The following is a 23,384-nucleotide window of genomic DNA, read 5'->3' as shown; positions in this document are numbered from 1 at the left end:
CTACAGAGTTGCATCTCATGTTAAAAGCATCACAGCAGGAAAGCATCCTGACAGTTTATGTCCTCAGTGTCATTTAATGCACCTCAGCTCCATTCAACCAGATGTTAAAGTAGAGATGTTGTACTTTTGAGAAACAGTGCGATTGTGTACTTGGATTTTCAGTTAATGGGTTTTATCATAAGAAACAGATTCCAAATGAACTAAAATGAACAATCAATTAACCTGGGCTTAAAATAATTATTAAAGTCTGGCAGATCTCGCGATAAAGTTCTTTTCGTTCTGTCCAGAAGCCATAGGAAACAAGGCAGGTATCTGTCAGGATGTAAACTACGAGGAAGGAATAATCAAAAAAGGCTCTGCTCTCCCTCTAGAAGCTTTGCTAATTTAGAGGAGGAATACATTCTCCCAGGGTACCTACCTTAGCACAACACCGGTGCGGCAGGTCAAAGATGAGTGACTCCGGCTGTTAACATCATCACCAGTGTTGCATGAAACCATTGGTTAGTTATTTTTTTTAACTTGAGGCGCTCTTTCAATGTTGAACCACAAACAGACTGTTTCAGACTCAATGCTGTGGATTCTTCTTCGCTGTTTCGCTATTTCTGAAAGAACACTAGGAATCCAAAACACAAAGAAATTCAAACGATTCCATTTGAACCAATTCCGATAGGAAATCAATTCTTGGTGCCCAGTCCTAAGCATGAGTCCAAAAAAAGGGCTTTTTTAATTTGGTCTCTTTTTTTTTATTTTTTAATTCAGAGTAACAAATACCTTTCCAGAGACTGGTTGATGCACAATTTCTTTTTTCTTTTTTTTAGGATTTCTGGGGGTCATTAAAAATCATTAAAAGTCATTAAATTATTATTATTTTTTAAACTAAGGCATTAATTGGTATTAAAATTCATTAAATGTGATTACCCTGGCATTTAAATTGCTTTATTAAAAAAAAACGATTATAAAACAATTTCTTCAGATATTTCGTTTTAAACAAAATTCCTTTTTGTATGCACTTGTGTATACAAAATGGCAAAATAAAAATTGTCTAAGTCTAAGATATATTATATCGAATTATGTTTGCGCGGAATTGCATTTAGTTGTTCGTAAAGCCGTACGTTCAGAAAAAAATGCTAGAGGCTGAGAAAAAGCGAGAGATTTGGAAAATGCAAATTTCAACAAAAGTGGAGATGGCTGCAGCCTGCCGACGGTAAAGAGGACTAAAAGGCATTAAAAGAGCATTAAATTAGAGTTACTCATTCCTGTATAAACCCTGTTTTTAGATCTACTTAATTTAATTTTACTGTTTTGTGTTCGACTAGCAGGTAAACTCCTAATAAAAACCATATAAGTTGAAACATTTGGGGTGTGAATACTTTAGCCGGCCATTTTGCTTTGTTTCTCTGGTCCAAGCTGTGAGATGTTCATTAACTCCTGACCCAGACATGGAGTTCTTGGAGGTTCTGACTGAAGGACTGGAGCGAGTCCTGCTGGTCAGAGGTGGCGGAAGTGAGGTCATCACCATCTACTCTTGATTGGTCAGACAACTTGGATGACGCTGCTCGACAGGCAGCCAATCGGGGAGAAGTGAGCGGGAGGGGAATGGCTCGGTCTGTGGGGGGGTGTGGAGCCCGTCATGATAGACCGCCACCGGCTGCAGCATCGGTCGTCACGTCCAGCATCCAGGCCAGCTCCCTTCATCTTCACTCGTTTCTGTCATGACGGTGGTTTATGTTCCAGTGACGGTTCACCCACTGAGAACCCATAGCAATCAGCTCTGTGTGTGTGTGTGTGTGAGTGTGTGTGTGTGAATGACTGACCTGAGTGATCCTTGATCTGCTGAAGGGACCAGTGTTCGGTTTGAAGCAGGTGTATCGATAAGTCGGAGCAAATATGAATCGGTATCAGTCGCTTCAGAGAAGAAACTCAGGGTTGCTTTTTGTACAGAATGTAATCTGGACGTTTGCAGGAGTTTGATACGTGAGGCCTAAATGTCTGACATCAGAGTTTTTGTTTTTTTACTCTAAAGGTTCATAAACTGAGTAAAAAAGAACTATTCAGTCAGAGTTATGTGATTAACTTCAGGAAATCAGTTGGTCTTTTTCTTTTGTGTATCAGAAAATTCTCAAACTCCTTTTTTTTTTTATAAACAGAAACTCGTTATAAAGCAAAGATCAATTGTTTCTCTTGCACAGATTTTTATTTCAATAGATTTTGAAATGTTCTGCTTCTGTTTTTTTATACAATTTATTTGGCTTCTGACCTGAACAATTGAAAAAGGTTTTATTAAAGCAGTGTTAATTGTGCAAATGTTCTTTAAGATCAGTAAGGTAATAAAAGAATATTTTTTGTTATTTATTCCAGCATTTAGTCCTTTAATCTTTGTTTTAGCAGAAAAAAGATGTCTGTACATGAGTGATGAATTACTTCCCTTGAAGCACATATCATCATTAAATGTGTTTGATGGTTGGATGCCTGCTTGGCTTTTAGTTATTAGATCAGAGTAAAACAAATGAGTACTGTTGTTTGTTCTTCATGGAAAAAATCCTGATCCAATCCATCTGAGGGCCTCAGAAAGACTAAAACAGGCTCTCAAACTGGCCCTTTGTAGCTCGGACCACAGCACCGCATGTGCGTAAAGTACGGTCTGCATTGTTCCTCAGCGCGATATCATCTATGCTGTGCAGTATGAGTTTTATGCCCTAAAACCATCTCCTTTCACACCTGGAATAACCGCTTACACGCTGCTTTATGTGTATACGCACACGTCTGTATGTAAGAGATTGCTTGTAATTTTTATTTTTATGAATCTCTCTAGAAATGTTTTGTTCCATTCAAATGCTTTGTATTTTTTTTTGTCGTTCTTGTTTTTCCACTGTTGTACAAGAGTATGTTGGTTATTTTTTTTATTGTTTTTCTTGCTCGTACATAAGGGCGACAACAGACTGAGTTTTACCTTTTTTAATTACATTATTATAAAAGTTATGAAAAAAATGTCACTTTAAAAATGTAAATAAAGCAATTTTAAAGAAAGACAATTGTTATTCAAGTGGAGACCAAAAAAATTTCGTTTTTTGTTTAATAAAAAAAATTGTTTTTTGAAAATGTATATATATTAAAAAAAAAAAAAAAAAAAAATATATATATATATATATATATATATATACTTTTTTCAGGTTTTCAATTTTAAGATTTTCTTTACCTACAGATTTTTGAAAAAATGGATTAGTCATTTTGGAGCGTTCACTGTCGGACTCTTATTTTGAAACGTTGACACACTTTTAGGTCTGATGACGTCACTTCCACGTACGCGTACAATCAGGAAGCGGGTGCCATGTTATACTGGAGGAAATTTGGGCGAAGTTCAGCACTAAAAGTGGAATTTTAAAAACAAAACGTGATTGAGATTTCTGGGTGATGATGGAGGTAAGACTAGCTGGTATTAGAAACTTTTCATATTAAAAATATATCGATCTGAAAATTAAAAACAGGATGTTTGGTTCTCACAATCAATGGTGGCCTGGTTGAGCGGATCACCTGGTCTGAGCTGATTACTATTAGTCTTTTTTTATTTAAAATACTGTTTTAAACTTCTGTTAAACAGATAAAGAGCGAACTTTAGGCCTGTAGCTGTAACTTTTCGACTTAACAACTTCTTAGCTGTCCCTGGTAGGTTTTTAATTAGCCTCTCATGAGCGACTGACAGGGATTAATCTTTTATTTAAACTTTAATCGGTCAAAATGTTTAGTTTCCAGATTAGTTTCAGTTGGATGTGTTATAAACAATAAAGACCTGGATTTATTGCTATTCATCCTTAACTTTACCATAGTTATAATAGTTAGAAGAACGGCATAACGGTGGTGTCTATAAAATGTTCTACTCGAAATTTATTGTTGAGCCAGAGGAAAAAAAAGCTAAAGGATCGCTGGCTTTAGTCTGTATATAACTGGTAACTTCCGGTTCTACCCTCCAAAATAAAAGATTACACAGTGGTTTAGAAAATCGTCCTTGTTAAGCATTTAGGTATTTCCCTGTGAATCTCATTCAATCATTTTTATATGTTTTCAGTTCAGTAGCTTTTATTTGTCCCAGTATGGGTGAATTTTGTGCAGTAGTAGTACACCTTCCACACACATTCACACATAAAAACACAAGAAACGCATATAATATTATAAAAAGAAAAGTAAAGTGAATAAATAAATATTTGCAGTGCAGAGGATGAAATTTTAAAGATAATCTGAGTAAATAAATAAAAATTGCGGCTAAATTTACCAGCTGAGTCCTGATTATGACAATAAGGAACTCTTATAAAAGCAGATAATATAACATAATATAATATAATATGAGTAGGATGGACTTCAACAAAAAAGAAAAAATGAGTCTGTCGATCTGAAATGGGTTACAAAGCCATTTAAAGCATAAGGGCACCGTCTACAGATGGAGAAAACATGAACCCTTATCTCAGAGGGGCTCACCGACTAATATTACTCATGAGTTGTATTAACCCCTCAGCCAGGAGGGCACCAACAAAACCAAAACACCTAAAGCACTTCAGGTTTACTGAGCTGGTTTGATTCCCAGGTCATTATATACTACATAGCACTAAATCAAGTCAGAGGACTTCAAAGGGCTTTTTACTCCATTAATTAATTCACATGCTAATGGGGATAAGCTACATTATAGCCACAGCTGCCCTGGGGCACACTGACAGAAGCCATGCTGCCGTACAATCAGCATCCCCACCTCCTGAAGCTCCTGAAGCACCGTAGTCTCAACAGGAAGGCGTCTGAACCAAAAAGCAACAGATCTGAAATAAAACTGCACCAAAAGATCATAAAAGACTCTGTCCCATTTTCCATCATACGTCTTGATGAGTTTTTTTAACTGCCAAGACAGAGGGAGAGCTTCTTGAATCTAGTTTCTTTGTTTAATCTGGTGAAAAATGAGTTGAATTTGAAAGCAGCCTATCATTGAACAGTGGTGGTGGGGCTGCTTTCCTGCTTGGACAACTTATTAGAAAATAATGGAGACTCCCTAACTGTCCCGCTGTTGACATTAGATTTGACACAATAGAATTATTTAGCAGAAGCATAAGAGCCATGTTCCCACCTCTGATTTTAAAATGGCCTAGTCAAAGTATTTGCTTAGATCCAGTAGAGAAGCTGTGGAATGACTTTAAACAGGCTTTAATGTGTGAAAATGCTGTAACATGGCTGCAAAGGGAGAATTTTTTACAGCACTTTCTATGTCTAGTTTTAAACATAAAGCCGCTGATGTGAATTTAAATAAGAAATTAAACTCTTAATTGCAGGATATATATATATATATATATATATATATATATATATATATATATATATATATATATATAGTGCATTTAAGAAAATAAAAAAAACGTCTGTCAATGCGCTCTATCCAGAACTCTTTAGATGAAAAAGTTTTAGTTTCACTTGGTTTGATTTAAAAAAAAAAAAAAAAAAAAGTAAATAAATACATATAGATATATATTTATTAGACGGGATGTTTCACTGTGTTCCTGATCAATAGTTCTCCTTTGGTTTCTTAGATCTTATTTCCAGCCCTGATAGTGGTTGTTACTAATCTTTTCATGCAGACTCCAGAAGCAGCTGCATCTGATTAAAGCCATGCATTTGGTACCAAACCACAGGTTTGGACTCCTCTTATTGTTCAAACACAATGCTCCAGGATGCGGTTATGGTTGCTTTATCTGTTCATGGTGTTTGATTACAGAATTTTTTCCTCCTGAGCATAAAACCTTTGCGATTATTTGGTCAAGTAAGAGAAGATCAAGCTTGTCTCTGTAAGATTATAGGAAGCCACAGCTCACCGTAGCCTTAGTGAATGCTCCTAAAGTGGAAAGTTATCAGATGCTTTAACACACTCATCACAGCACATGGTAGAACAGTGATGAGAAACAGATGTGGGGAGGAAAAAAGAAAAACACCCTTAAAAGAGCTACACTCACCAGAAAGCAGGCAGGAATTAAAAACTATATATATGTATAATAAGCCACTGATACAGATCAGAAGATGGAGCATAATTGGTTCTTTTGCTTAAAAAGAGTTGAGGGTTATGAGCAGCATTTCTCATTATAGGATGTAGTTTTCAGCATGCTAGATCTGCGCTGAAAAAGATCTGATTGATTGCTGGGAATAAATCTGGTGGATGAAAATCCCCAAATGAAATATGTGAGACCAGGCAACATTTTTCCCATCTGTGGGAATTGCCTCGGCTCCCCTTTCTTATCCAAAGGAGCGCCCCTCCCAGTGGCTTTCTGCTGCTGTAGCTCATCTGAACATCATCCAACTCTTTGTGCGCTCTGGTGCATAGTTTGAACTCCAGACGCTCCTCCTCCTTACCTTTTCACTGGAGGCAGAACAGTTCTCTGGGTAGGAAAGGAACTCCGGGCCGATTTAGCCCTTCTGGACACCATCGGGTGACGGAAACACAGATGGATAATGATTCAAAACTGGGACTTCAGCCTGCTGAAAAAGAACTACAAAAACTAAAAGTTACACAGTTATAACAGCTGAAGCTGTCATTTATAAAGCCCCAAACATCCAAGGATGTGTACATTAGCACGTGTCACACAGAGTTCATGTGAACAAATAATTACGCTATGCCTATGCATCATGTTTTGCAAAGGATTATGGGAATCCCTCTAAGCCTGATGGGAAGGTTGGTCCCTGTAATAAATTAACTATAATAGGAAGCATCCTGCTTCCTTTCCTACCTCCTTCCTTATTCTCAGCACTTACTGTGGCAAATCCTGAAGTACTTTCGCTTTGGGTTAAGTGTCCGATTTACCCAATCTAGATTGAGCCTGAATATATTCGATTTAAAAAATGGAATAATAAAAATACTCCCTTTGCTTTTATTATAAAACCATGTCACATCCAGTCAGATGAGGTCAATAAATAACTACATTTAGTCAGTTACTTGAGTAAAATAAAAAGAAATGTACTTTTTGGAATGTTTTTAATGTACCATACTTTTACTTAAGTAATAATCTTTTGAAGTATCGCTACTCCTACTTTTGTACTTTTCCTGTTCTTCTGTAACTTGAGCTAGATCAGGTGAAAATAAAGAAAACAGTAGTTATTGACAGCTATTTACTTCTATATATATCGAGAGAAAGAGAGAATTATCTTATTTATTTTTTGTGCATTTTAGTCTTAAAATGAAAAATATCCTGTTCCGATGATATTGGAAATCAGTCCGATATAAGCGAAAAATCCAATATTGTAATATATCAGCCTGCATCCAAAACTCTGCGATATCAGAAAATGATAGAAACACTCTGCTTCTATCTACTTCTATTTAAAGGCTATTTAAACCATCGGTTAATAATATATGGGTCAGTTATTCTTATACTTGTTCTCTGTTAAAGTATGTATGATTCATGCGGATATCTTATCGGGTCAATATCGGTATCATACTGGAAATTAGAAAGTTGTATCAGAACCCCCTTATTTAAAATAACAGAACTTACATATAGGCTTTATCTGACTGCATAATTTCTAAACATTTAATCAGATTCTCTAAAAATTCCTCAGTATTTAAATAATATCTTAATTCAGTAAATCCTGAATGACCTGTTTTTTTCTTTTTTAACTAATAATAATATCATTAAACGTGTTAAAGTATAACCTTGTGAGACTATCCTGATCTCGCGAGCTTTCAAGGTTTCACTCGCAGATCCGTTAAAGAAAATTTGGAGCCGTTCACCAAACGAACGTCCAATCAGCGTTGGCTTTAAGGCGGGTTGAGGTGTGACGCAACGAGAAGCGCAACAGTTCAGTCTAAAGAACATGGCGGCCTCAGCCGATGAAACTAGCGTTAGCGTGGCTATCGAGCAAGTTTTATCGGAATTACAGAGTATTTCTTCACTGAAAGAAGAGCAAAACACTGCTCTGGAGGCTTTTCTCAGAGGAAAAGATGTTTTTGCTATTCTCCCGACTGGTTTCGGCAAGAGTAGCCTGGCTTGTGGTTGTGTTTTCGTCGTCGCTCTGTTATTACGTTATATGCTTGGTTGATCTGATTGGTTTATTTGGCCCGTCTATCACCAACATAGGCCAATTAGCTAACCAGTATTTTCGCCCCTTCCCAAAACTACTTCTACGGAAGGTTTCCAGATGGATATGCGGAGCAAATCCATCTGACGGAGTTAGGTTAGTTAAAGTAGTGCTACTTACCCACCCAGCATGTGTTTCATTGAGCTGCTCTTTGATCCATCACTCTGGGATCCATTGATCATCCTGGCCAGGCTAGATCCATCACTCTGGGATCAATTGATCGTCCTGGCCAGGCTAGATCCAGCACTCTGGGATCCATTGATCATCCTGCCAATGCTATATCCATCACTCTGGGATCAATTGATCGTCCTGGCCAGGCTAGATCAATCACTCTGGGATCCATTGATCATCCTGCCTGGGCTAGATCCATCACTCTGGGATCAATTGATCGTCCTTGCCAGGCTAGATCCATCACTCTGGGATCCATTGATCATCCTGGACCCATCACTCTGGGATCCATTGATCATCCTGCCCGGGCTAGATCCATCACTCTGGGATCCATTGATCATCCTGCCCAGGCTAGATCCATCACTCTGGGATCCATTGATCGTCCTGGCCGGGCTAGATCCATCACTCTGGGATCCATTGATCGTCCTGGCCGGGCTAGATCCATCGCTCTGGGATGCATTTATTGTCCTGGCCAGGCTAGATCCATCACTCTGGGATCCATTGATCGTCCTGGCCAGGCTGAATCCATCACTCTGGGATCCATTGATCGTCCTGACCCGGCTGGATCCATCACTCTATGATCCATTGATCGTCCTGGCCAGGCTAACACGTAGCAGACACGGAGCATCGCTCGGTCTCCCCCCGCCTGTCAGACACCTTGAACCGTTTCCCTCACACCTCCGCGGCGCCGTGAACATTTCTGTCGGTAGATCCACTCGTGGGGAGTTGGGTGGGGAGTGTCTGACTGAAAGGGTTCAGACGGACTGGGGGCTCCGGCGGGGCGTGCGGTTGTCAGAGTACCGCAGCCTTGCGGTATCAGGGCAGACCGCGGCGGGACAGGTCAGCAGCACAGGCGGTTAACGGCCGCGCTAACCCGGCGGTTAGCCTCTGGGTTATTTTTGGCGTAGCTGCTGGGGCGCACATGCTCCTCTTTATCCCACCTCCAGAGCTGTCAGGGCGGACGGATCAGGCCGATTATTGCTGCTGAGGGGGGGCTGCAGCTACCGGAGAGGCTTCCTCAACAATTCAGGCGAAAACAGAACAAAGAACGGACCGGTAAATGCGTCTCAGCCATCTAACGAGGCCCGGCTGAAAACATGGACCTGAATTTTTACTCGGATCTAACAGACGGAACCGGTCAGCACGACGGAGACCCGGAGTTTCTGGATCCGCACGCCTTCAATGGCTTTGACAGCAAGGTGAAAGGAAAGGGACAGGATCACACTTTATCCTCTGATCACTACCCTGTTATAAACACAGATCCATAGATAGAAGAGATCTATAGATGTTTGATTGAATTATCCCCCAAAAAAAAGAAATCGGCATAATTTTCAACATTTGGTGCCAGAAAAACAAATATTTAAACCATTCAGTTCCTCAGATTTTCTCTGTTTAAAAAAAACATGAGATCCAGGGAAAATGTGAATGTTAGGATCCTATTTTCAATGTGAGAAATAGATGAATATGATCCTCTAATGGGAATAAAGATGCAGTTTAAACCTAATTAGTTAATTTAGTAGAGCAGCTCAGAGCGATGTGAACTGGAAGAAAAGGTTTAGTAGTTTCATATTTCTTTGTTCCAAAAAAAAGAAAATTAAAAACAATGCACTGGACTTTGTCTCCAAATTTGAAGACGTTTCGTTTCCCATCCAGGAAGGTTTTCAGGAAGGATTTTCAATTAATTTTCAATTGAAAAACCTTCCTGGATGGAATACGAAACATCTTCAAACTTGTTAACAAGTCCAGGGGATTGTTTTTAATTTTCTTATTTGGAGTGACTATGACCTGGATGACTGAGAATCTTCACCAGCATATATTCCTTTATGCATCAATATAAGGAAAGTTTTAGTGTTTATCAGAATGAATTTGACTCATCTCTTTACAAAGTGGTAGAAACTCCTTTAGGTTGAATGAGTCACTTTGAAATACAGACATTGTTTTTTTCTGATGTCAAGGGAAGTCATATTTAGATGTCAAATCATTCTGGCTTAAACGTGTAACTAAATGTACTCTTTATCATAGCCCATTGTCGCAAAATGTAGAAAATTTCTATATAAAAAAAAAATCCTGTCTTAAAATCTTTTTTTTTTTCTTTGTTTCCATTATCTTATGCAGGCCAGTTAGTTATACGTCAGCCTGTACACCTGAATTCGACCAATCATATATCAACGGTCATCTGTCAATCAAATATTTTTGGTCATAGCATCTTGATTCATATGTCGCAGCTAATATACGCAGCAGTTGAAATAAGAATTTAGAATAATTTCCTTTCCCATTGAGTTCCGTCCCAGTGTTCACGGGGATGGACGTCTGTGTCTTCAGCAGGCGTAGAGCTAAGCAAAGGCTCAAACATGTACGGCTGGAAGCCTTCTACACCAAACCAAGCTTCTGCTGCCTTGGCGTCCTCTTCCACAACAACTTCGTCCCCGCTTTCCTCCTCTAAATAAAAAATGTATGACGAAGGTCGTGGAGACTCATCCACGACCTTCGACACAAAACTCTCCTCCTCTTGCATGTTTCCTCTGTCCATAGCGTTCTTTGACAGTGTCGTTTCTAAGTCACCAATTTAGTGCTACTTGCTCCCAATGGAATTTCACATTAGGATCGTACTAGCACTAAGTTGCTAACTGGTTAGCACAATGCTTTCGACAAACCGGCCATCTTGCCATCTTGGGGAAAAAAAATGCCATCATAGAAGAATAAATTCAGTTCTTCTGCTGGAAGATCCAGTCATTAGATAGTCAGCTGTTTGGGGTCATTTGGCTCCATAAAGTTACTGAAACAGCACCTGACCAAATCCAAGAGCTTAGATCACAGCTGTGCTTCTGCAAGCTGCTGCAATAAAAACTAGCTGCTTTAAATGAAGGAGTAGAACGTATAAGAGACGAACATTGAGGTCTAACAGGTAGGAAGCTTTGGGGAATCAATGATGGTACTTTTTCCCTCTATATTCCAAGCATTTGGCGCCTAAAAGCTTTCATTTTAAAAGAGAATCAACAGACAGTAGGAGGGTGATCTGACAGTTTTATATGATAAAACTGTGATCTGACAGTTTTCCTTCATAAGGAGACCTTATCTCTAACTTCTTTTTCTCCTGTGTTTTAGTTCCCTGGAGGCAGCGACAACTACCTGTCCATCCCGGGGTCCGGCCATCCCTTCCTCTCTCCCTCCGAGGTAGGAGTTACCCCCCATCATCATCCCCCATCAGAGCCGCGGTTTGAGTTGCAGACATGGCGATTCTAAGAAAGACAGAGAAGCTTCTAAAATAAAAAGTTAGATAAAGCTGCAGATTTTATCCTAAAGCGACATTTGAATTAGAATCGACGTCTGAGGTTTTTCTTCCGCCTTTACGTGATTAAAATGACACAAAAACAACAAATGCTACAGAAGTCTGAATATAAAAACAATTAAAGATTTATTATTTATAATAAAAAAAGTTACTAATGTTATACATTGATTTATTATGTTATGTGAAGGTCTGGCTGCTGAGTGCGCTAATAAATCAGGAAACTCAAATGTTATCAGCTTATTTCTATTTGAAACCTCACACCTATTTTCCTGGTAAAATTAAATCTTACATTTTTCTATATGCTCCACTGACTAAACAATGTGTGGCTTTTTTTGAGGATGTTTACAGATAAAATCTGAGCCATTGTTTTATCAATGTTAAGGAAATTTTAAATTTCTCACTTATTTGTGATGTTTTGCTTTATTTTATTATTTTTCTTCGTTCTTAATGGACATTCTGGTATTTCTAACCTCAGTTTACATTTAAATTCTGTGAACTGAAGCAAAAACAAGTTGATGGTTTAATTAAAGTTCTAACGAGGGCAGGAAAAGATAATCTAAAACATTCAATGGATGAACGTTTATATGTCGCTGCAGGCATCAAAGTCCACACTGCAGGCATTAATGCACAATTCGGATTTTTTTGTGTGAAATCCAAGTCCTTAGCGTCATTGTTCACATTTCCAAATATATGCAACTTGTATGTGATCTCCTGTGGGAACTGAGTTCATACAACCCAAGTGTCCCCCATGCGCAGTTGAGGACACAATGACATCACAAGCGAGCGTGCTCTGTGTTTACGGAAGTAAGCATTGATGGTAGTGATGGAGAACATCTAGCGATCTTTCCCAACCCAAGTCAGCGCTTTAACAGCAGAATCTTTTCAAGATTGGTTAAAAATAAAGACTGTTCTCTGCATTATCGTCCAACACTGTTGTTTTCTTCCTGCTTCTGCTTAGCGAGAGGCATAATAGTGACCTTTGTCGGGTATCAATGAAGTACAGTTTGAATGAATGCAAACTGGCCATTCGACACAAGTCGCATTTGAAAAGATCAGATTCAGGACCACGGATCAAAGTGGCCTGGATCGCACTGGAAAAAATCGGATCTGTGTTGTTCAGTCATGAAAAGATCAGATCCAGGTCTCATATGGGGAACAAAAATCTGATTTGTGTCACCTGGCTGCTGTGTGAATGTAGCCAGAGTGTCAGAGGGTCACAGCTCCTGTAGCGGCAGGTGGTGAGCAGCGGTTTTCTAGCAGAGGTCAGATAAAAAAAATAGTATTAGATTCCTGATCTTTAAAAAGCCTGACACACTGATTCTGATTTTGACTGATAAAGATTTGTTTTTTTTAACTGACACTCAGTTATAAGAAACAAGATATTTTTCCATATTAACTTACTGAAAAAAAGAACAATCATTGCCTGTGAAAAAAAAAAACTTCAGAAATAACTTCTCTCAAATTTAAATTAAAGTTTATTGACTGGGAGGTTTTCAGATCTTTAAAGAGGTAGATCAGATTGATTGGAACGATCGGACATCACCGACCTCCCAAAAAAAAAGGAAAACACAGCGGATCAGTTGGTGCCTACTGCCTACTTGATCATGGTTTACTTCAAAATCGGGTTATTGTACTCAGATGTTTGGTAGGGCTGAACGATTTTGCCAAAAAACAATACTGCGGTTATTTTCAACCATTTTTGCAATTTTATTTAGATTGTCCTGTCCACAAACCACAAGCTTGTCGATGTTTAAGTCCAGGTTTTAGGTTTATTCATAACTTTGGAAGATTGATTGTCTAGAGTCCATTGCTGCAGCAATTTATTGCAACCTTTGTATAAAAAAACAAATCACAAAAGAAGAACTTTCACTTGCATGCATGAATCTGCATGCTTGCTGAAACTCTTCCTTTCTGTGTAGTTGTCCTTTAAGCGCCATCTAAAGGCAAATTCAGTGTCTTATTCTTGCTAAAGGTAACATGACCAAAAGTGAATTCCTTTTTAGAACTGGTTTTTGTTAAATTGCGATTATATTGCAAATGCAATCAATTGCTTGATTGATTATATTTCTATTTAATCCATGTGAAGTTAAAAACCTTCAGTATTTCCAATTCCAGGTCGTATTAAGTTCAATCCCATAAATTCCTGTTAATTATTGTAAATATCAGGAAATAAAGTTAGAATGAGGTCAACTTGAATATATTTTTGTGAAGGTCGCTCAATTCTGAAATTTATTATCCTTGAATCAAAACTGCCTTGAATCTGAATTCTGTTGCTTTTGTCTGAACATAATTTATTGCACCGTCAGTTTTATGACATTAAGCCCAAAAGTCAAACTGACCTTGATTATTGAAAGAACAGCAGAAGAACTTACCTCTCCGTCTCGTGGCTCCAGACGTTCCACACTCCCAGCCTCGGCGATGAGGAGTTCGAGATCCCGCCCATCTCTCTGGACCCGGACTCGGCGCTCACCGTCTCTGACGTGGTGTCTCACTTCGGGGAGCTGTCGGACACCGGCGCCTCGGACAGCGTGGTCGTACCGGGAAACGCCGTGGTGGAAGGGGACGACCCATCCTTCGCCTCCACCTACGTCAGCGCTCCCTCGCAAGGTCTGGAGCACCTGAATCTGGGGGTGATGAACCAATCGGGAGGAAGCGCTCTGCTGGGTTCCTCGTTGGGGATGGTGAGGACTTATAGGCTTTATAGAAGAGAAATCTCTGCCGTTAGTGGCTCTGACTGGTGTCGCCTCTCCTCCCCAGGATCTGGGCCATCCCATCGGGTCTCAGTTCAGCAGCTCGTCTCCAGTAACCATTGACGTCCCGCTGGCTGACATGGGCCAGGGCCTACTGGGGTCCAACCAGCTGACCACTATCGACCAATCAGAGCTCAGCGCTCATCTGGGACTCGGTCTAGGAGGGGGCAGCATTCTACAGCGACCCCAGTCGCCTGAAAACCCTCTATCGGCCACGGCGTCGCCCACCAGCTCGCTGCAGGACGACGACATGGACGACTTCAGGAGGGTGAGTCCGCAGAACCAGAACCGTTTTCCTTAAACGTCAGTCCTTCATCTCAGAACCTTCCAGACTGATCATCGTTCTGCCTCCTCCCATCAGAGCGTGCTCGTCGAGTCTCCAGTGTCTCTGGCTGTTTCGCCCGGCGTCATCCCGCTCGATCCCTCCACGTCTGAGTCTCCGGCCTCTGCGTCGACCTCCGCAGTCTCCTTGGGCGCCGGACGCAAAGGAGGAGCGGGGGGAGGAAAAAAGGGAAGGAAGAAGAAAGACCCCAACGAGCCCCAGAAGCCTGTGTCGGCGTATGCTTTGTTTTTCAGGGACACGCAGGCCGCCATCAAGGGCCAGAACCCCAACGCCACGTTTGGCGAGGTGTCTAAGATCGTGGCGTCCATGTGGGACAGTTTGGGGGAGGAGCAGAAACAGGTAGGAGGAATTTGCTGTGACTTGGAGTGACGCTTTTCTGTATTTGAATGACGGATTATTATTATTTTGTTTTTCTGCAGGTTTACAAAAGGAAAAACGAAGCAGCAAAGAAGGAGTACCTGAAAGCCCTGGCAGAGTACCGCGCCAACAAGAACGCTCAGGTGAGTCCGGTTTGGGCGCCACGAGACCCTCTGCTGCCTTCCTGCTTCTAAGCACCTCTTTCTTCTTCAGGCTCCCATCGAAGTCATGGAGACCGACCCTTCGCCGCCGCCCGCAGCCCCTCCCCCTCCTCCTCCTGTCACGACCGCCCCGGCCGCCACTCCGACCCTTCGCCCCACCAGGTCCCAGCACTACAACCCGGAGGAGAACACCATCACCAACATATGCACCTCCAACATCATCCTGGACCTGCCTCACGTGACCACGCGTTCCCGCACCGGCGCAAAGCCCCCAGCTCCCGCTCCTAGCCCCGCCCCCAACCCCCCCACCGTCACCAAGATCATCATCAAGCAAACGCCGCTTCCATCCGGCGGCGTTTCCGTCACCAGCACCACCACCTCCTCGCCACGCCAGCCGCCACCACTACAACAAATGCAGAGCACCCCGCCGCCACCCAGACTACAGCAGGCCCCGCCCCCTCTGCAGGCCAAACCGCGGGCCGGCGGCGGCACCTCAGCGGCCACCGCTCCGCCTCCCCTCCAGATCAAAGTGGTCCCCTCGTCGCGGCAGCAGGACTCGGCCAAGCCCATCATAGTCACGTCAGGCGGGGACGCCTCCAGCAAGGTCACGTCCTCGTCCGGCGTGACGCTGGAGGTGGGGCAGACGGACGCCGTGGTGATGGCAGGAGAGGAAGTGGCGGAATCAGAGGAAGGGGTATGTTCGATCGCTTCCTGTGAACATCCTCAAATCTACACGATTGGACGGTTTGTTGACGCTTTTCCCCGCCACTGCAGATGGAGGTGGAGGTGAACGTGACGCCCGGTCTGAGTGTGAGCGCCCCCAAGGCTCTGAACATCTGCGTGCGCGCCGGCTGCAACAACCCGGCGGTGGAGAGCAAAGACTGGGACAAGGAGTACTGCAGCAACGAGTGTGTCGCCACGCACTGCAGGTACGACACCAACAACCAGTCCACACACCTTCTTTTTAACTCAACGACTTGAAAGAAACGAGATAAAATTATCCAGATAATTTAATAATCTGGTTCAACAATTAATTCAGTGAAAGATCACAAAATATTTTACTTCATGGAGGCTTCAGCTTTTAGTCTGTAAAATACTAAACTACATTTAATGCAAACTGACTGCATGAAAAGAGCGCTTTACATGCTTAAAGCTGTACGGAAATCATGTTTAAATGTCAAATCATTCTGGCTTAAAAATGTATATAAACATACGCTCTGTTTTTTATTTTATTTTTGTTATCTTATGCAGGCCAGTTAGTTGTACGTCAGCTTGTACACCTAAATTCGGTCAATCATATATCAACGGACATCTGTCAATCAAATTTTTTCGGTCATACCATCTTGATTCATATGTCGCAGCTAATATACGCAACAGTTGAAATAAGAAAAATTTCCTTTCCCATTGAGTTCCGTCCCAGTGTTCACGGGGATGGACGTCTGTGTCTTCAGCAGGCGTAGAGCTAACAGAACTGGCAGCGTTGCGAGGCAAGGGCTCAAACATGTACGGCTGTAAGCCTTCTACACCAAACCAAGCTTCTGCTGCCCTGGCGTCCTCTAACACAACAACTTTCTCCCTGCTTTCCTCCTCTAAATAAAAAATTTACGACCGGGAAGTCTCATCTACGAACTCTGACACTAAACTCTCCTCCTCTTGCATGTTTCCTCTGTCCATAGCGTTCCTTGACAGTGTCGTTTCTAAGTCACCAATTTAGTGCTACTTGGTCCCAATGGAATTTCCCATTGGGAACCTACTAGCACGTTGCTAACTGGTTAGCAAGATGCTTCAGACAAACCGGCCACAATAAAACTTGCTTGCAAACCTTTCACCACAACAATCCCGCCCCCTTGTAATCAACCAATCACATTCACTTTATTCACTTGTGTAAAGTCGTGCACCACTCGGGAGAATTCGGAAATGCAACGTTGGAACAGCCGCTTCCCTACAAATTTAAAGCATCTTATTTCTTAACGAGGACCTGATCTTCATAAGGTGTGCAGGTGTTTAGTTTAATGAAGTTTCTTAAAGGTTATTGAAACCTAAATAGACGCTCTGCCTCATTAGGTCTACAATAGAGTAAAGGTTGAAGGGCTTTAATATTGAAAACACTTTTCCTTTAAATTCACTTCTGGTGTGATTAAAAAAAAAAAAAGTTTTCACCATAAAGTCAGTGCTGGGTCATTAGCCTAATGTGCTCCTGGAAGATGTTTTCTATTTTTCAGATTCATAGTACTGGTCTCTCTCTGCTCCGGTCTGAAGGCAGTTTGCTCAGAGTGTCCCTTCCTCAGTCCTCTGCAGTCCTTCCTTCATAATAATCTATTTAGATCTTTATTTTCATTTATGTCTACATAAAAGGTTTGCTGTTTTTTAGACACAAACTTGTCTTCCAATAGTCTCTACTTTGCTTGTTTAGAGTATTCCATCTCATATTTCTGCATAGCAACATGGACACAAAGCATGTAGCCTCAAATAAGAACTGAAACCACTAAAGTTGAATAATAATAAAGAAACTTCAGTCCTCTGGTGCACAATGAGAGGAAAAATCACCAGCTCTTCTTACTCTGATGTACTCTGATGTTTACACTATCGCCATCTGCTGGTGAGATGATGCTAGTTCAGGGTTATGTCTTTATTTGCAGCTCAGGTCAAATGCATGTCTCTACGGATCCAGACAGACTTCTGGCTTTTGTGGATTAGAATGTTCAAGCAGAAGAAAGATGATCTAATTTTTTATGGCGGGAATTTTCTTCCATTATTCTTTTAAGCAAAGGATGTTTGCTTGAATGTTTCATTTGTGAACATTTGAAATAAAAAAAATTAAAAAACGTTTTTGTAGTTGAGAAAACTTTTGCTGCTCGACGCGCCACATCAACAAATCACAGAAGCTGACCTGGGAGCTGGCAGGGAGACGGATACAGCACTGCTGATGCAGAGCGCTATAATCACTCCTCTGAAACAGTTTAACGCCTAAATTAACTTAAAATGTCAAAACCTGCCGGAAAAAATGTGTTCGCTTTTATTATTGTGGTGCCTGCAGTTTCTACCACATATCTGAAAAATTCGAACATCTTATTCCAACTGCGACGAACAGTAGGCGTATAATTAGTTTTTTATTGAACCTAAATCACAAGTCAGATTAGAATCGCAATATATCATTTTATAAACATAAAACAAAATTTAATCTAACCAAATTTAAATTCCCACACAATTATTTTTTTTTATTTTTTTTTTTTATAAAGTAACTTATTTGAATTAATATTGACTAATATGGTTTTAGCTATAGAGGTTCCTCTCTCAACACCCTGGACAGCAAAATAATATTTAAAGGCAGGATCCTAATTTTGATGTACTGACTGCACAGACCATGTTTTATGTGAACTTTCTCTCATAAAAATATATTAAAACTACTTTTTACGCTCTGATCACAGCAAATATAGCCATGGCACTCGCTGTCATTGAACACAGTAGCAGCACAAGTATCGGACGCATCTGGACAAACTTAAATGAACGCACTTCAGGAGCATCTTTCAGGCTCCTGAGGCGCGTCAGACTTTAATGTGGACAAGCATGAAATATGAAGCAGCACACGCTTTACACTTTCTGATTGTTACCTATGAAACATAACATTGTGCCTAAAAATTATCTCATGTCTTCCTTATGAAATTTCCACCTTTAGTCAAGCACACATGCTTTCCATAAAAAAAAAAAAGTAGTGTTGGAACAAAGACAAACAGTTAGCTGGATTCCACCTCTGAATGGCATTTTTCGAAGAGACTACATTTCTAAATGTATGTTGCGCAAAGCCTAAAGATGTGATACACCCACCAAGGTGTACACCTGATTAGAGTCCAAATGTTGAAGCCTGTTTTATTTTATTATTTTGGGGAATTGAAGAAGAGGAATCAACTTTTATTGTCATTACACTGTAACAAGTAGAAAGCAACCATATTCACTCTCTGCATTTAACCCATCCCCTTGAGGAGCAATAGGCTGCCGTTGTGCGGCGCCTGGGGAGCAGGGTGGGGTTAAAGCAAGGGTGGGCAATTCCAGTTCCTGGGGGCCGGTATCCTTCAACTTTTAGATGTGCCTTTGGTTCAACACACCTGAATCAAGTAATTAGTTGATTGAGAGGACTTGTGAGAAACTGACTGCATACTGAGCAGGTAACTCAGCCAATTGCTTCTGGTGTGTTTGATAATAGGGCTGCAACTAACGATTATTTTAAAAATCGATGAATCTGACGATTATTTTTTCGATTAATCGATGAATCGGACAAAATATATTTTTTATATTAACCTCTTTATTCCAAAATAAACATTTTAGACAGAACAAACAAGCACACAAGTACAGGTTGCTCATTAACTGTACTGGTGCAATATGAAAAATAAATGTTTGTGTTAAAACTACGCAAACTTACATGAGAAATGTAGCTGTACATCCACAAAATATAGGGTACTTTGTTTCATAAAGCGCATAAAAAGACATTTTTGTTTTTAAAAGCCCCTAAGGGGTTCAATCAATAGGCCCCCCCATTTCAACAAATGAGTTTTTTTAGACTAGAAGAGTTCTGCCTTTTAAGACAGGAAAGTACAGCAGTTAAAGTTGCTACTTGAGAAAATACTGAACCATAGAGATAAAAATAGCCCTGTGATTCAAATTATAAATTGTATTTGGAATAAAAATGAGAGAACTAGGGGTGCTAAAAAACACATCCTCCAAAGACAGATATTTACATGGGAATGTGGCATATAATTAATTGACATATTACTGATCTTGCTGGATTTTATTCTGCTTTACTTCCATAAATTGCAGGATCTTCTTTACTTTATCTTTGCCAGAAGATTTAAACTTTAAAAGTCTTGCCCTCATAATTTGCAAGTTAATTTATTTATAAAGTAAATATAAACGCTGCTTAAGCTAATTCAAATGAAATTAAAAGTAAAATAAGTAGCCAACCTTATCACTGTCTGTAAGTAACTGTCTGTAGGTAGGTAAGGAAAGCATCAGATGAGCTACCTGAGAAACTAACGTAACGTTTCCCCCACTTTAAAACCAAACAAACATGGTGGTTCCGTGCCATGTTAATTTCTTTTGAAAAAAGTTGCGTGTTATCACTTTTTTCGCTTTACAAAGCACAGGCTATTTTAATTATTGTGATCAATTTGCGCCGTCAATCCCGGTGCATGCGCGCTTCATTTGCAGTCTGGACGCTGAGGCTCTGACTGAGAGGGACTACTGCGGGAAAACGCGGTTGGTGTGGGGGAGGCGCCCCACGGCAGAGTAGGAACGATACATGCTTTCACGTAAGAGTCTCCAAAAGCCGCCAGTGACACCGAAAAAAGTCGCCAGATTTGTCGTTAGTCGCTTTTTTGAAAAATAGTCGCTGGAGGGGTCTGAAAAGTCGCGGAGTTGGCAACACTGCACATGCGGCGCTGACTCGCTCTGCCGTATTTTTTTTTCTTCCTCTTTCAGTCAAGAGGCAGTGATGACGGCGCGGCGGATGACGCAATAATCGCGCGACACAACTAATCGATGATGAAATTCGTTGCCAACGCTTTTAAAAGTCGATTTTTATCGATTTTATCGATTCGTTGTTGCAGCCCTATTTGATAAAGAAACGATGTAAAACGTTCAGGATACCGGCCCTCAGGAACTGGATTTGCACACCCCTGGGTTAAAGGCTGATTTATACTCAGAAACCAGGTCGTCTGCGGCTGTTGCAAATGTGCTCCCGCCCCCTTCCGTAGACACTCTGCTGCACCTCTCCAAAAATTGTAGGTGACTGCAGACAGGAGGCCTCTGATTGGTCAAATCTACATCCGCTCTACGCTATGCTTATTTCCTGTTTGGTACCTTACCGGCTTGTTCTGTTTGTCTGACCGCCATTGTGGAAAACGACTCGTGAAGATGGACCAGCTAGAAGAGCAAGGTGCACGAGAACGCTGGGAACCTCCGCCTCGGCCGTTTCTAGACCCACAGCTAGTTCCTGATTGCCCCTCTTGCGTTGTGGCGTGGAATAACATAGCGCAGACCACTCTTCAATATTGGGCATAAATCAAAAACATCTGCGACTCACTGCTGTGGGAGGACAACCAGCCCTTAGGTATTTTTACTCAGGGACCCAGAGTGGCAGTCTGTGGGAGTGGGGCTTGAAATCAGAACCTCTGGGTTCTAAGCGCAATGCTCGAACCAATAGGGCACCATTCCCTTGAATACGCTTATTCCAATGTTCTGATTTGTTTTTTGACTTAAAGAATCATTAACAACTAATGAAGGTCAAAATAACTAAGATCTTTATGATTTTTTTTCTTTTCTCCACAGAGACGTGTTCATGGCGTGGTGCGCCATCCGAGGGTCAAACTCCACCACCGTTACATAGAGAAAGGACACAGGCCATGGAACTAATGCTACACAAACAGGACTAATACTACATGTATGATTGACTCAGGTGTTGGCTCGTAATGGTTCGCTTCTTTTTTTGTTTTTCTTCATCTCTGGGACAAGAACAAAGACCTCACAGGGGCAGGGAAATGGCCGCCTCTGGTTTCCTGTTTGCAAGCACTGGATTTGTAAGGACGCTCGCTCACACCGACGGACGGATGGCTGATGCTGCTCCATGTATTTCATGTTGATCATGTATTGTGAATTGAAAAGATGATAAAAAAGGAACATTTATATGATGGTGTTTTTAATTCTTTAAAAAAAACAAAACAAGGAAAATGACATGTAAGAGTAAACCTGCTGATGCTTTTATTGATCCGTTTAAAGAGCAGTTTCACCCTTTACTGTTACAAGGTCGGATGATCATTGTGAAGGAACTCCGGGTGATTTGCTCGGCTGCCATTTCTGGTCGCACATGTCGGCGGTTCAGGAGCCGCAACATTTGGAACCGACAACCACGCCAAGCACAAACGGGTTTAAAGATATCTTAGTTAGAGGAGTTCGGCGATTAGAAGGAATCAGCCAGAAGCTAAATTCTGTTCGACAACCTTTAAACGGACATTTCCACCAAACTTCACAGAAATTGTCTGGTGAGAAACACTTAAACAGGTGCTAACATGCTCTCTATTCCCACCTTTTAGCTTCTGGAATATGTGAATATTTGGCGATTTAAAAAATTGTGATGATTTCTGAATGGAATAAGAAGTATGAAATAAAAGACACCAGCTCTGACAGCACCATCTGCTGTGAAGGGAAGAAATGCAGTGTAAACTTTCTTTTTTTCATTATTATTTTATCCGATGCCATGTCAGTAAAAAATCAGTCTGAGATGGATGGAGAATTAAAGGTTTAGTTGCTTCCAAAAATCAAACTGTTTCCAGATGTTTAAATGCCATTAATGCTGTGGTCTGTTGCAGAAATCCTGGCAACTTTTTTTAAAATCATGAAATAAAATATTTTATGTTCTAATATAAACAAGGCATTTATTTCTTCATTACAATTTGGTTTGGCTTATTTACTGATTTTTTGTTTACTTTTTTTTTTTTCATTTGGACATATAAAAATGAATGAATAACGAATTTTACAAACCTTCCATTAAATTTAAAGTGAAATATTTTGCAAAAGATAATTTTATAAATATGTGTTTGGTATTTTATATTTATGAATGATCAATATCAATTCAACCTAAACCTTATTATTCCTCCAGTTGTTGCAAAATGTAATACATTTTTGGAAACATCCTAAAAAAGAAACAGAAGCTGAAGAGATTTTTTTTTTTGTATCTATTCAACACCTTAAAATAAAAACATTTATTGAATTATCCAGTTTATAGTTATACAGACAGGATGAACGGAGAGGAAAAAATTGGAAAAAATTATCGCTTTCTGAAACATTTTACATAAAAATGTTTCTGTTATCAGATATAGAAAAGCATAAAATTTCAATTTTCTTTCTTTTTTTTCTCCATTTATTTCTAAAAAACGTAACTAAAATACCTTCTTTTCTACCACCGAGATACTAGAGTTAAAAATGTGTTTTCTTTTAAGCTGCTTAAATTATATATATATATATATATATATATATATATATATATATATATATATATATATTTAGTTAAAAGACAAACTTTTGTGATATGTAATTTTTCATATTTTTATCTTTTATGATTTTAATAAATTATTTTGAAATAATTTCAACGATTCCCCATCTTTAAGCTACGGATGAGCTGCTTGGTCAAAAAACGCTAGTGCGCATCAAACTTTGTATCGCGAGATCACGTCACT

General features: G+C 40.3%; 2 protein-coding genes across 4 annotated transcripts in view; both read left to right on the top strand.

The window, feature by feature from the left end:
- LOC119794503 (solute carrier family 12 member 6-like) overlaps positions 1 to 2,028 on the top strand; it is a 42,351-nt gene extending 40,323 nt beyond the window's left edge. For both annotated transcript variants that reach the window (XM_038302111.1, XM_038302113.1), the window contains one exon: positions 1,438 to 2,028. In XM_038302111.1, the coding sequence (XP_038158039.1) occupies positions 1,438 to 1,529 (92 nt within the window). In that variant the 3' untranslated portion in view covers positions 1,530 to 2,028. The remainder of the gene's footprint in view (positions 1 to 1,437) is intronic.
- Positions 2,029 to 3,278: 1,250 nt separating this feature from the next.
- Positions 3,279 to 22,356, top strand: tox4b (TOX high mobility group box family member 4 b). Of its 2 annotated transcripts, none has more exons than XM_038302117.1 (9): positions 3,279 to 3,420; positions 11,365 to 11,433; positions 13,942 to 14,229; positions 14,306 to 14,566; positions 14,660 to 14,980; positions 15,061 to 15,141; positions 15,212 to 15,853; positions 15,934 to 16,088; positions 21,481 to 22,356. In XM_038302117.1, exons 1-9 carry the CDS (start codon positions 3,412 to 3,414, stop codon positions 21,536 to 21,538), a joined length of 1,884 nt encoding a protein of 627 aa, XP_038158045.1. In that variant the 5' UTR covers positions 3,279 to 3,411; the 3' UTR covers positions 21,539 to 22,356. The 2 variants fall into 2 exon arrangements, with proteins under 2 accessions (XP_038158045.1, XP_038158044.1); XM_038302116.1 differs by lacking the exon at positions 3,279 to 3,420 and adding an exon at positions 8,854 to 9,458.
- Positions 22,357 to 23,384: the final 1,028 nt, after the last annotated feature.

Source organism: Cyprinodon tularosa, unplaced genomic scaffold, assembly GCF_016077235.1.
Source record: "Cyprinodon tularosa strain WSP-4 unplaced genomic scaffold, ASM1607723v1 ctg482, whole genome shotgun sequence".
Lineage (NCBI taxonomy): Eukaryota > Metazoa > Chordata > Actinopteri > Cyprinodontiformes > Cyprinodontidae > Cyprinodon > Cyprinodon tularosa.
The sequence above is the reverse complement of the archived record's forward strand: the minus strand, read 5'-3'. Positions and strand labels throughout refer to the sequence as shown.

Excerpts from the sequence above, each read along its gene's own strand:
- tox4b (XM_038302116.1), top strand. The coding sequence starts at position 9,357 with ATGGACCTGAATTTTTACTCGGATCTAACAGACGGAACCGGTCAGCAC. Across the intron at positions 14,567-14,659 it reads ACATGGACGACTTCAGGAGG|AGCGTGCTCGTCGAGTCTCC; the intron begins GTGAGTCCGCAG and ends TCCTCCCATCAG. Across the intron at positions 15,142-15,211 it reads GCGCCAACAAGAACGCTCAG|GCTCCCATCGAAGTCATGGA; the intron begins GTGAGTCCGGTT and ends TTTCTTCTTCAG.